The following is a 14882-nucleotide window of genomic DNA, read 5'->3' as shown; positions in this document are numbered from 1 at the left end:
GAAACTCTTCATTCCTGCTGCTGGGATACAACCTACGCGGAACTTCTTGGAAAACCAGTTTGGTTGTTTCTTAGAAAACTAAACATATTCTCACCATACATATCAGCAATCAACACTTCATGGTACTTCCCCAAAGGAGTTGAAAACCTTATATTCTTTTGGTGGGGGGGGGGGGGTGTTGATAATAGGAGAGGCTATTCGTGTGGGGGTGGGGAAGTTTGTGGGAAATCTCTGTACCTTCCACGCAATTTTGCTGTGAATCTAAAACTGCTCTAAAAAAATCATCTATTAAAAAAAAAACACAAAAAAAAAAAACACGAGAGAAAACAAACAAATGAAGAAGTACCTAACATTCAATCTAACTGTAAAACATGAGACCAAAGATAAAAACAGAAGATACCAACTTCCAGGCATGAGACATAATTACTATAGACTCTGAAAAGAATTGATTAACCTTCGGTGTATTACATAAATTTCACTGACAGCCTTGATATTCGTAAGAAATACTGCCACCAGAAAAAAGTACTATGATATCCTAAAATGAGGAGTAACACTAAAAACAAAGTTAAACTAAACCAAACTGCAAGCTCAACTTCCATGGAATGGAATGCCCTGAAATGTCTTTGGCAACTCACATTAGTAAAGTTAATTCTAGAGAACTTGTAAAGCCTGAAAATTCCACATTTTTCTTAGATATTTTTTGAACAATATGAAACAGCCCCAAAAAGGCAAGGCTGAAAGGCCTAACAGTGCCTGTACGTAATAAAGGGTAATGCACTACGCCTGGGGGAAAAGGAAGCGCAACAAAACTTAGAAGTAATTGCTGCATCTCACATAGACCTATGATTACAAAAAGACTGCTTAAATTGTAGGCAGTCTTAGAAAATCTTAAGTTATTCAAATCTATGTTCTGAAAATGTGGCATCATGCCCCTTTTGTAAAAAAGGAGATGAATATGATGGAAAGACAGCTAACAAACTTGCTAACAATTAGCTTTTATGAGAGAACAGGGTATGAAAACAACTGTTCCAAGTGAAAGGAATTAATCAGGAAGCAGGATACATATTAGTCAGTTGACAGTTGTAAGAATATTTTAGCCGTGGCCAGTGTGGCACAGTTGGTTGGAGTGTCGTCCCATGCACCGAAGGGGCACAAGTTCAATTCCAGTCAGAGCACATACCCAGGTTGCAGATTTGATCCCCAGTCTGGGCGTATATGGCAACCGACTGATGTATCTCTCTCACACCGATGTTTCTCTCTCCCCCTCCCTTCCTCTCTCTGAAATCAATTAAAACACACACACATCATATCCTCAGATGAAGATTAAAAAACTTTTTTTTTAAATATCTTCACTCGAGGATATTTTTCCCAATGCTTTTCAAAGAGTGTGGAAGGGAGGGAGAGAGAGAAACATCAATGAGAGAAAGACACATGGATTGTTGCCTCCTGCATGAGCCCCAACTGTGGCCAGGGATCTAACCTGCAACCCAGGTACCTGCCCTTGACCAGGAATTGAACCTGCGACCCTTTGGTGCAAAGGCCGACGCTCTAACGGCTGAACACACTGGCCAGGGCAAAAAAATTTAAGAATTTTTAAAAACTTGCTACATTAAACCCAACAGCTATTAATCATCTTTCATTTAGGGTGGTTGGATTAATTCAGCATTTATATTGGCAATTTTTCTGAAAATTCAGTAATTTTAACACCTTTAACTACAATCAAAAGTAAAAGGCAGTAGTTATTTTTGGCATATTTAATGTTAACTGGGAAAGCCACAGTAAATACTGAAAAAACAGGCTATCTTCAGAAACTCTTGACTAGCTAAACAAGCAACCAGATTAGAGTTCTTTATAAGCAGCAAATAGGTAAAAATATAACCACTGTACTTTTTAAATAGCATTTTATAATAAACTAGAGGCCCAGCACGCGAAATCGCACAAGACCCCAGACCCACCGCAAGACTGAGAACCGCCGCAACACGAGACCCATCAATGCACCTCCTGGTGACCGGTCATTTCGTCATTACAGTGTTACGGCCACTGGCCTTTTATAATATAGATGGTTGCTTTTCATTGTTAAATGGTACTGAAATCCCAAGTATGAGAAGTACCAGTGTTAGAAACAATACTTAAAAAGAATAAATGTCTTACAGAAGCAAAAACTAATGCTGTTTGAACTCTGGTTTGAGATACAGTCACAAAAGCTAAAACTAGATATGAAGTAAAGGATTCTTAGCTTTTAAGAAGTAAATGGCATACTGCACGGGCCAACTTGAAGAGCATCCATTACGGGTGGAGGTAATTCAGTAGGAGAAGTAGAAAGAGCACTAACCAGGGACCCAGGAGGCCTGGCTTCTGTCCTAAGCAGCCCCATATGAGCCAGGGGGTTTGGGGAAAGTCACTGGGCCCTAGTTTCCCATCTCTGTTAATGGGCGGGTTTATCTACATGGGGGAATGGATTTATTCCAAAGGAAATGCAAAACCCAATTTCTTACATGTACCAAGTTTTACCTGAAACAAACACACAGGCTAACAAATCAGACTACAGGAAATATTTTTCAAATGTGTATCATAGTTAACCCTTGAAGAATATGGGTTTGAAGTGCACGAGTCCACTTAGACTTGAATTTTTTCAATAAATACTGTAGTTTTCTATCTGCAGTGGGGAGTCAGCAGATGTAGAGGGCTGACAGTATAAATTGATCCATGCCATTTTGTATAGGGGCTTGAGCATCCTCGGATTTTGGTATCCACAGGGGTCCTGGAATCAATCCCCCCACAGATACCGAAGGACAACTTAAGTTTTAGGGGAGTCAAAGTTATATGGATTTTTACTTTAGGAGGGGCCTGACTCCCGCGTTGTTCAAGGGTCAACTGTAGATGCTATTAAGATGAATGAATGGGAACTCACAGTAGCTGTTGGTCAAGCATTTTTTTTTTAAACAAAAGGATACTAAAGATATCACCACCACAAGTGCCAACAGGAAAACAAAATTTACTGATACTGAAAAAAAGGGTTCTCACACCACACTGTTAGCACCACTGTCCATCTGTTCAAGGTAAGGGTCAGCCTGTAAACTCTCAGTGGCAGAAGTCCTCTTCTATACCAATGTTGAGCAGCATGTGAGCTCCGGAACTTTCTAGTAAAGTGGAGGCAAAGGTAGGCATCACTGCAGGGTCACGGGGAGAAGGCGCCATGAGACCAGTGAAGATTATGTAAAAACGGGGTAAGTTCATGAGTTCTGCCACTCACTCAGGGCAAGATTTTATACAAATGCAAACCTCAAGTTTTCTCATCTGCACAATTAAATAAATATCACAGATTGTTGTGGAGATTAAATGGATCAAAAGAGTAGCAAAGTGCCTGGACACAAAGTAATGCTCAATGTTAGTTTGCCTCCTTAACAAACAGCTAGCTGATTTTAAATGACCTACCAGCTTTTAATCTTAATATTTAGTTTTTTTCAACATTTTAGGAATGTGATTAGCATCTATGGTTGAAAAGTATACTCTCTGCAGAAAAACTGCTCATACATATAAGACTTGCCAAGCAATTTTAGGAATTTTATAGGACCTCTTAAACTCAAAGAGACTACCTAGGGGCCTGTGTCTAGATTAAGAATGTCTAGAAAACTAATAAATTATTTAAAACCTGAATCTGGCCCGGCCAGAGTGGCTCAGTGGTTGAGTGGCAACCTATGAACCTAGGGGTCATGGTTCATTCCAGGTCAGGGCACATGCCTAGGTTGTGGGCTCCATCCCCAAGTGTGGGGCGTGCAGGAGGCAGCCGATCACTGATTCTCTCTCATCATTGATGTTTCTATCTCTCTCTCTCCCTCTCCCTTACTCTCTGAAATCAATAAAATATTTTTTTTTAAATTTTAAATCTGAATTTGTATAACAAATATCTATGTGATAAGAGATAATGCTTAATGAATGCTTATTATATGGTATTTAATTATTTCAAATAGCTAGTAATATTATACCCATTTTCTAAGTGAGAAAACTAAGGGTTAGAGAGATTGATTAATATGTCCTATGTTACACAAGAGCATGTCTAAAGAAAAAAATAAGTTCTCTAAAAGATAATGCACCAAAAGCCAGTAGCTAAAAAAATGACTGAAATAAAATAGCTCAACCCATTACCTTATTTATATTATATATGTTAGCCACTCGACAGAGGTCTGAAACACAAAAATATATGACTAAAAAAATAAAAAAGCCCAATGACTAAATCCCCTAACCAGCCCTTGCTCTCCTGTGAGGAAGAGGACAGGTGCAGCCAATAGAACTCAGCCTGCAGAGCCCACCCATGACAGTACCAATGAAACTGCATCCCCTTTAAATGGCTGCACCAGCCCTGACTGGTTTGGCTCAGTGGATAGAGCGTCAGCCTGCGGACTGAAGGGTCCCAGGTTCGATTCCAGTCAACGGCATGTACCTTGGTTGCGGGCACATCCCAGTGGGGAGTGTGCAGGAGGCAGCTGATCGATGCTTCTCTCTCATCAATGTTTCTAACTCTTTATCCCTCTCCCTTCCTCTCTGTAAAAAATCAATAAAATATATTTAAAAAAAATAAAATGGCTGCACCATTTCTGCTTTGGAGAATTTCTCGTGCCATTCACACCACCTTGCACTGGGACCATCTCTGCCCCGTCTACTGAGGATCTGAGCAATGTTTTCTTTGCCATCTCATCTCCCTCACTACTCCCGAACTACCAGTAAACACAGTACTTTTTGCTAGAAAACATCCAAGCTAACGGATTCTCAATAACAAGTAAAAATATTGCCTTTCCAGTACAAATACTTTAAAAATGGTCAATAAGTTAGAAATTTATAAAATTAAATCTTATGAGCTGATACATCTATTAGTGTAGAAACACAGATCACATATACCTGAATATGCAAAGCAAGTTAAATTATGATGCAAGCAATGCCATGGTATAAAAACTAAATTAACAAAAATAGTCTATTAGCAAAGACATCTGGTGTATCATGGCAAGAAACATTAATGATATTGTCTGCAACCCTGTAATCAATTTTCCCCCAGCAGCTCTCTCATTACACTGTATCAGATCTGTGTGCCTGCAGAATTTATGAGAGCCCCACACAAGGGGGGGTGGGAGGGGGCTTTGCCAACTGGATCCGATTCAGATCCAGCTCAAATGACTTTGGCAGCATGAAGCATTGTTACAGAACAATCAATACAGTTAGCTTTAGCAGCAGCATCTTGACTAAAAGATTTATCATCTTATTACAGAATCTTCTCAAGCCTTCATATGATGGTATCTGAGTCCACCACCAATCATAAACTTATTTAAATCCTCAGTGACCACAACACTTTCACTGCTAAAAATTAAATAGTGGCCATCACTGATGCTCACAGAACAAGTTTACTGTTATTGGAAAAAATTTCAATCTATTTAGCAAATCCTGGTTGGTGAGTATTGTGGAAATGAAACAGTCTAACAGTGACATCCACACTGATTAGAGAACAGAGAAACAATCAGCCTGAAAGAGAACAGCCATTTCTTAGACACATATGGAAATAAGATGGTAAGTGGTAAAGGCTGAAGCTTTTGAAATAGGTAGTCAAGTCAGGACTCTGCTAATTTGTCCCTTAAAATGTCAATCTCTCTCTTCAGGGATTAAAATTAGACTTTTATCCACTACACAGGGTTTTATCTTACATTGTGAATGGCTATTATATCAATAATTCCAAGGCTTCCATAATGTGAACCTTTTTTCTGGTCTAATTCTTGATAAATTACACTGGCAATTACCCAAACATGAAATTGTTGTTGTGACAATTATTCCTGATTTTGTTACAATTATTAATATCCCATCTCTATTGTCTTGGTCCTCTTCATTTTATGCATGGATGACAGCCCTAGCCTCCTAATTGGAACTTTCAGTCTTTCCCCACTGCACACAGCATTCTGCTTCCCAATGAATCTTCTTAAGCAGTGATTTGCAAATCGGCTTACAGGAAATAAAAAAGGCTGCAAAGGCTCTCTTCCGACTATCACATAAAATTTCACCTTTTCTAACCTTTAAGATCCTTTATGATCCAGCCCCACCTCTGCCTCCCAAGTCCCACTAACCTGTGCTCTTCATTGACGTCCTGTGGTCTTCTCACAACTCCCAGCTTCACCAGGCTCATTGTCTATGTTGCTTATAGGGACAAGCTGACATGTACATCTGGAAGGCCCCTCCACTCTGCCTGGCCACAGGATACTGATGTATCAAAAACATAACCAGCTCCTCAAAACCGACCTCTCATCACAAAACTTTCCCAGTTCTACCGTCCGTTTGGAGCACTCTCTTCTCTTAGTCTCAAGGTATGAATGTTCTACGCTGCCACGGAACAATTCATTACACATTCCCAGGATCTTGTATAGCGCGTGTGCATCTGGAATGACTATTTTCTTGTGTCATTTTCTGAGTATGAGTTTGGTCAGATTACATGCAGGAGAAAGACAGGTCTTACATTTATTTCTTCAGTGATTCACAGCAGTTGATCAGAACAATAACACCTATCTTTCAGAAAGCTTTACCATTCAATCCTCACAAATAAAGGGGAAAAAAGGAAAGGTATGTACACAGCTTTCAGAAAAGGTAAGACAGAAGACAGAACCAGCCCTCCGAGATCGTACACCGGGTCCTGTGTTCTAAGGGATAACTAACTAGGGACATTTCATCCTGCTACATCTCACACACATCCCACACTACCACCAGGTAACAGAGGAATTAGCAGAGTACCGCTGAGAGTACTATTACCTACACCCCAACCCATGCCTTTCAGTGTTTTAGTCTGTATCTGCCCTGCAGAAAAGCCTAGCTACTTCTGAGCAATACTCTACAAAACTTTACCTGAGAGGACAGCACCCAAAACAGCTTAGATTTGTGGGCCACGAGTCCCAATGGTCCTGGGGAGATGCACATTCCACTTGGTCTCAAACTTACCCCCTGTTTCCCCCTTTTCAGTTGCCAACATCCATACTCGCTGCTGATTGCCAGCTCCTGCTCCTTGCAGCAGCCCAGCATGCTCTCTGCTGGTGCCAAAATACCCTACACCACAAACCCCGCTAACTTCTGGAACTGTCCTAGAGGGGTAAGGTAAGTCCCGTATTTTGCTTCCTCTGTGCATGTACTTGTTACTCCTTTAAAAACACATACAATACAGCACATTTTTAAAGGGGCTCTGGGGAGGGAGGTAATATTCCTATTTTATACCCTATGGGATATAAAATATTGACAGCTTTTAAAAACGGGATTCTCCTTACCCCTACAGGCCCTCTCCCGGCTTCAGAAAGATGCTGTGGTGGCTGTGACGCCACCGGCAGAGAGCATGCTGGGGGGTCACACAAAGCAGGAGTTGGAGATCTGCAACAGGCCTGGGAGTTGTGGACCTAAAAAAGAAAAAAGTTTTAAGTTAACATGCCCAATGTCCCCTCATGCCCTGGTTACTAGGGGCACCCAGCACACAAGCAAGCATCTGCACAAATCCTTTAGCAGATGGCGTCTGAAATCTCAGAGAATTTGTTCGACCACTAAAGTTAACCTTTCTGCATGAATCAAAACCGTTTCCTTCATTCGCTCAGCGTGAACAGACACATGACCCTCCAGCTTTACACTTTAACCTGGATCCTGTCACAAAGCAGTATGGTGTGTGCCCCTCAAATAACCAAGGTAAGATGACACAGTGCCCGAGCACAGTGACAGTGGCATGCTTTGCTTATAATAAAAATGAACCCCAAGTGGACGAAGCGAGCTTTCAGAAGCGTTTCTAATGAGAGATGCTAGAGTCATAAGGCATGTACTTAATAAGGAAATATTCAAGGCATTAGGGGTTTCAAAGAAAGATCCTACCATTTTCTGAAAGTCCTTATTTAATTTGGGAAAACTACAGGCAAGGTGAAAGACAAAGGCTTAACACCAGAGGAAAAAAGACACCATTCAAATAAGTTTCCATTTTCTCCAATGCCCACAAGGTAAGTACAATGAACAGGCATAGAGCATAAAGTTCAAGAAAGATATTATTTCTTTTAGGGGCAAAACCAGTTTGGTATTTTTAAGAAACTAGAAAAATTTAAAACCAGCAAATGATTAGAGAGCAACTTCTGAAAGCCAGCACAATTCTTTTAAGTATCAAAAAAGATATCTAAGAGTTTGAATATGATCCCTTTCCAACATTCTAGAGAGCAATAACATTTCCAAAAAAACCCCACTAACAATTCAATTTCATGAGGTTTTAAATGAACTAAAAACATCATAAAACTCAAATGTTTATATAAGATTTCTGTTCTTAAAGTTGTTTAAAAATTACAGATAAGCAAACTTTTTAATATTAAATCTTTTTAGGGAGTCCTGTCACATTAACTCCTTTTGAGAAGCAAAGAATCATTCTCTAACAACTTCCTATAATTCAAGATTTAATGTCTATGTCTAACAAACAAAAAAGACAAACCCCAAGAAAGTAAGCTAATATTGGGAATGTCTTTATCATGGTGGTCTTCTTTCCCTCTCTACAGATCACCTTCTACAGCACATCCTGGGCCCCACGCTTGGTGTGTGGTCAGTCTCTGGCTCCCACCGTCTTGGTTACAATATGTGATTAAATCAAGTGTTAGTAGTCATAACCTTCTCCACCACACAGCTCCCCCTCCCCATACCAACAGTACAGATTCCAAATCAAAGATTCAACTGTGTACAAGAATGTAAAGTATACTCAATATTTTTTACCATAAGCATCAAATAGAAATAAATTTGTGGTTAATCTCTTCACTAGAAATTCAATTAATCAGACCACTCAAATCCTTATACATTCAAATCAAGGGCTTTAAACAAAGACACCTAGTAAATAATTTCTAAGCACCTTGACAATATTTTAAATATGCAAAAATTCAGGTAATGATTAAAATATTTTAAGCATTTAAAAAGGCATCATTTCAAAGCATATCATTGTTCTTATTTAGGAATCAGAAAACATTGACACAGTATCTCCGTTTCCCTCATTTTATTTCAGTTCTAATAAGCTTTTTAGACTATTTTGACCTGGTTTTTAACACAAACATCCACATCCAAATTACAAATTTCCAGTTGTATGGAATTGAGTTTGAATGACAAGGCTTTACAAATATTCTTGCACAGCAGATCTCTGCAAATATCAAATTGTCTCAAACTTTCCTAAGCTCCTTTTTAAACAATTAGAATACCTAGAGTCTTCCGCATTGAAAAAATTTCACGTATAGAGAACAGGCTTAGTAAATAACATTTAAGATAAGTATTTTATGACAATAAATATAATTAAGTAAAACTTTTCCAGTGATTTCTTAAGAGTCCTAAAATCCATATAAATTAGAACAAAATGAATTACCAACTTCACAGTAACCATGAACCATTAAAACTTTAAATCCCATGTGGTCTATAATGACTGTCAGTCATGAGTGAAAACAGATCGATGAGAAGCTGAATAAATGGGGCCAATAGGTGCTCTGAGATTATTTATTCCCAAAGCCTCATTTTGATTTTCACGTACGTGAATACCACCCCGCCATTTATAAGCTGACATTCATATCATGCAAAATGGTTGTGGTGATTCAAAATAACTCTCAACATGACTGCTCCAGAACTGGGGGACGAGTTAGCAGCCAAGATCCAGTATCACCTCATCTGACTAAGAGATTTCATCCTACACTTGCCTATTACAGGATTAAATACAAATAACATCAAATTTACGTGTGAAAAAGACACTCAGTACGGGAACACATACAGCAGGTCCTCTTTTTGTTCATCTTCATTTCATTATAACACTGATGAGAAGTCTTAGGAACTTAATGCTTGTTTACATCAATCAGCCTGTGGTAAAACTGGTTTTGTTATACTGTATGTCATTCCCCTCAAACTCACAGAACCTATCAACAATGTTAAGTGAGGACTTAGTGTATTTATTATTGGTGGCTTACTCCAAACATAGCATTGAGTAAGCCCAACACCCCATTGTAGTTTATTAATTACAATGCTATGGAAACATCTAAGCAACCATGACCTTTATTTTAAACATAGAAGAAAGAAAAAAAGTTGTGGCCCTCCCTGAGAATCCTCTAGCACAGTGGTTCTCAACCTTGGCTGCACATTAGAATCACCTGGGAATCTTTTTAAAATGCTGATTTCTGGGCCTCATCCTCCGGAAATTCTGTTTCTTTGTTATGGGGTGGGGCCACAACATTAGTAACAAAGAAACAGAATTTCCGGAGGATGGGGCCCAGAAATCAGCATTTTTAAAAGATTCCCAGGTGATTCTAATGTGCATTCAAGGTTGCGAACCACTGGTCTAGCACCAAATCAGTAACACACACCTTTTCTTGGCTGAGAAATCACTGTAGGAGAGGGCTGCCACGCTACGTACTCACTCCTGACAGGTGAAAACTAAACCAACAGAAAGGAGCAACTCCTCTTAAAGAATCCTCTCAGCTCTACATCCCATTATCTCTTAAAGTAACACTTCATTCCTCACTCCAGAAAATTGAAAACACTTGATAACAAACCTCACAGTTTTCACTTCCTTGTCCAACGTTACACTCAAGTAACAAAGCTGCAGCTGGGTAGTACTGACCTTGTGGGGAACGAAAAGAAAGCACTATAAAAAGAAATACTAATTCTGCAGGCCTGACTTGAGGGACTATGAAAAACAAGACAGACAACCGTTGCTTTGCAGAGAAATGAATCATCATACATACGTAAGGCATTTTTCCTATAAGCTGGCCTTCTCTGGGATGTTTACATATGTACTGAGCCCTCATTTATCTTTGCTAAAAGTATTATAGAAAACTCAAAACATTATAGTAATACCTAATCAATGTTATGACTTTGGCTACCCTTATGTAAACTTCCTGAAGAAAATAAGAAACTGAGTTTTAAAGTATTTTAAGAATAGAGTTTTATTATTTAAGTATAGAAAATATTACACATTGCAAGCTTAAACAAAATGTAAAGAAGCAGATCTCTTTGGCTTGTTTAATAAACAGAAAGTTAATCTGTAGCTAATGCAAACATTGTATCAAACTATTACTAACGTTTTTAAAAAACTTTACCCAGTGAATTCCTTCCACTGAAATGTTACTTCATTCAATATTCAATAAATATTTACTGTGGATCTTATGTGGGCTAGGCAATATGCTAAGTGCTCAGTATACACCAATGAATAAAACTGGTGTGATGTCTGCCCTCACAAAGCTTAAAGCTACACATCAACATCATGATCTTTGTCATTCCATGGCCCAGGCACTGTGCTACTATCCACTTTGTAGACTTAGCTTTTAACCTAAAAACAATCTACCTACAAGACAGGTGCTGTATATCCCAACTTCATAAGTAAATAAAATAAGGTTAGGAGGATTAAGTTTCTTGCCCAAAGTCATGAAAGAGAGCAACTGATGGAACAAACTGATGTCAAGCTCAAGCTGTCAATCCATGCACTGTTCCATCCCTAATCTCAGTCCCAGAAAAGCATCTCAAATTCTGAGTTAGCCATGTTCAAATTAATGTGGACATCCTGCCCACCCCCAGAACAGTTTTAATATAAGAATTACCTAATATTAAAATGGTGTATAATGATAACTAACTCATTGTGTATACACATGTATGTACGCACAAAGGGTGCATGTAAATGTGTCTCTCACACCTCCCAGCATTACCTATGTAAAGATCTCTAACAAAAAATGAGAGGATATAATTACTTATCCTCAATAAGTTTCCATTTTAAAGAAGGAATAGCAGGTTCTTTTTTTCTTTTTTTATGGAACACTTCATGAATTTGCGTATCATCCTTGCGCAGGGGCCATGTTAATCTTCTCTGTATCGTTCCAATTTTAGTATATGTGCTGCCGAAGTGAGCACGAATAGCAGGTTCTTACTTTTATTCCACTTCTGAGAAATTCAACTTGGGGTAGAGAGGGCAATTTTAATAGTAAATGGAACCTAAGCTAAAGCTACTTTTCTGCAGTTGCGATTTGTTGTGATCAGCTCTTGGGGTGTAACCCTATCAAACCAGGAATCAGAAAGAAATTCCCAATGCTACTCTCCCTGCTGCTCACATTTGGCAATGAAACAAAGAGGGAAATTGAAATCTTGAATAATTTGGCCCCCACATTCACAGCAGTAACGGAGATGTGCCTTCTCCAAGATAACTAGTGGCACATTAAGGATTTAGCTATTCTGCATTCACAATCAGTACTTAGGACTTAAACTGTTAGGGACATAAATGATAGAACAGCACACTCATCCATGCAGAGCCATAGCAACACATTGGGCCCTAAACAGTAAACTGGATATAACCATAATATTCTTAATGACATATCCCCAACTCTGAGGGATGTTTAGACCAGGTATAAATTTAATAACTTTCCTAGTTTTAATTAACCAAATAAGAGCCCAGTGAATCAATGTTATTTGCTCAAAATAATACTTGTAATAATTATATATCCTACCTGAAAACTCATTTCATATAACAACTGAAGAATAGATAACTGTAACTCAAAGAAACCAAAATCATACTTTTTCTGCTGTATAAATGACAGAAATTCATTAAGAATCCACACAAAATTCCCATGTGGAATATTAAAGGAACAGCTTCGATTACTTACCTGTGAATGAAGACTTAGGTATGAACTACTACTGCTAGACCCAGACCAGAAACTCCTGGGTATTATACTGAATGGAAATTACTAATCTCAGTGATCTTCTTGTTGAGCATTCTCAGAATCCATGATTATTTCTAGATAGCAAATTAACTCTATTATGCTAAGGCCTGGGTTTCTATAAATATGGAATTTTGTTGTTTTTTAGTAAAAGCAAGAAAGAAATCTTTCTTGGGGACAAAAACTGAATGTCTTCCCCCACATCAATCCTATTCAATGTTCTCCAAAGAGGACTGATATCCAAAAACGCCACTGCTGTCTGTCCTTAGAACCTACAATCAGAGGGAAGGAACTAGATCTCACATTCTTCAGCCCCCATTATGGTGCTGCACCCAGCAAAGAACACAAAGTAAGTTTTCAATAAATGCTTGTCAAAGGCCCTGATTACAACCCAAAGCATTCTTTTTTAAAAATATATATTTTATTGATTTTTTTACAGAGAGGAAGGGAGGGGGATAGAGAGTTAGAAAAATCGATGAGAGAGAAACATCGATCAGCTGCTTCCTGCACACCTCCTACTGGGGATGTGTCTGCAACCAAGGTACATGTGCCCTTGAACGGAATCGAACCTGGGACCTTTCAGTCCGCAGGCCGATGCTCTATCTACTGAGCCAAACCGGTTAGGGCCAACCCAAAACATTCTTAATTGCACTCTGGCATATAATGCTCCTTGGTGATACCGACTCATTCAGAAACAAAATTCTCTAAGAAACCAAGTCACGCCCTAGCTGGTTTGGCTCAGTGGATAGAGCATCAGCCTGGGAACTGAAAGGTTCCAGGTTCGATTCCGGTCAAGGGCACATGCCCGGGTTGCGGGGCTCGATCCCCAATGGGGGGCTTGCAAGAGGCAACTGATCAATGATTCTCTCTCATCATTGATGTTTCTATCTCTCCCTCTTCCTTTCTCGCTGAAATCAATAAAAATATATGTTTAAAAAAAAAAAAAAGAAACCAAGTCACACAGTGACCAGAAAAGCTATGGGAGTGCAGCAGAAGAAAGGGTGGAGGGTGGTATGCTAAGCTCTTGCAGTTGCAATTACTGAGATCAACTCAAACTGGCCAAGAAGAGGCTTCACTGAGGGGAACGCTCACTCCACCTGGAAGCCGCATCCGGAGAGCTCAAGGAGGCGAGCACTCTCCCCCTCAGCTCTGCATGTTTCAACCCTCTGCTGTCCCTGGCGTCCTGCCCATCACACCAGCCTGCCTATGACCTGCTATGCCTGCCCCAACCCCCTCTCACTGAGGCAATTCTTGACTCATCCCATTAGCTTTGCCCTCCCTGCTAGCTACTCAGTCTCTCAGTTCATCAAGTCAGGCCACAAAGATCATAGATTGCCATTCCACATCACTGTTCTTTCCAAGAGCTAAAGACTTTGCCAACTGCTTTAATATTTAATTCAGAAGCCTAAGGTGTAAAGCTGCCTTATTTAATTGATGATCCCTCTTTCTTCCTGCTTCTAAGCATACACTGTCCATAATTCAACCTTCCCTCTCCTGCCCCTGCTTTTCACATGTTCCACAGATACTTCTGCCATTGTAGTCAAACAAACCCAGTCTCCCCATTTGTAAATAAGCCCATCTAATGAACACTTCCAAAGAGAATGAAAGCATCCGAATAGAACAAATAATTCCCTTCCCTTGAAAATGCTACTTCCAAAAACCTCAGTTCTGTTAGGAACTCAATTTTTTTGCAACATCATAGCTTTCACCTACCCCTGTGGAAGTGCAGGTTCTAAATAGATCTACCAATGTAGGACAGAGAGGCCTTATGTATGTGTTTTGATGGTTAAGTGTTAATAAAATGGAAGCCATGAATCCCATCCCCATATAACCTGTCACCCCAATAGGGACACCTTTAAGTGAAAAGGGACACCGTTTAATAGTTTACCAGGACAACAGATGTAAACCTGGTCAACAGAAGCAGCTATGTTTCATATCATGGACTCAGAATCTATGGGAAGACAATCAGATCCCTGCATAAAATCCAAAGACCCTTCTTACCCAGGATCCTCAGTTCAATACACTGGCATTGTGCTAGTGACTAGTGGTAGTTGTCTCCTTAAGTCCACTTCTCAATTCTTTAGTCTCTGATGTGTTTAACACTGTACTCTTAGCTAACATGTACCATAAGGGGCATTCGCCCAATTCTTTTTACAGTCCCCAAATATAACTATATTCACA

The 14882-nt window shown here is 39.4% G+C and overlaps 1 protein-coding gene and 1 non-coding gene across 2 annotated transcripts in view; both read right to left on the bottom strand.

Annotated features, from left to right (window-relative positions):
• The window catches only part of LOC102427293 (arginine-glutamic acid dipeptide repeats protein), a 215182-nt gene that overhangs the window by 197223 nt on the left and 3077 nt on the right, over positions 1–14882 (bottom strand). The window contains 1 exon segment of the mRNA XM_014447016.1: positions 7287–7412. Within this exon segment, the coding sequence (XP_014302502.1) occupies positions 7287–7412 (126 nt within the window).
• On the bottom strand, positions 11795–11901 carry LOC111823666. Its single transcript, XR_002826731.1, has one exon. It is a non-coding gene; the product is annotated as a U6 spliceosomal RNA (small nuclear RNA).

This window comes from Myotis lucifugus, unplaced genomic scaffold (assembly GCF_000147115.1).
Source record: "Myotis lucifugus unplaced genomic scaffold, Myoluc2.0 scaffold_603, whole genome shotgun sequence".
Classification (NCBI taxonomy): Eukaryota; Metazoa; Chordata; class Mammalia; order Chiroptera; family Vespertilionidae; genus Myotis; species Myotis lucifugus.
This window is presented reverse-complemented; position numbering and strand designations above follow the sequence as displayed.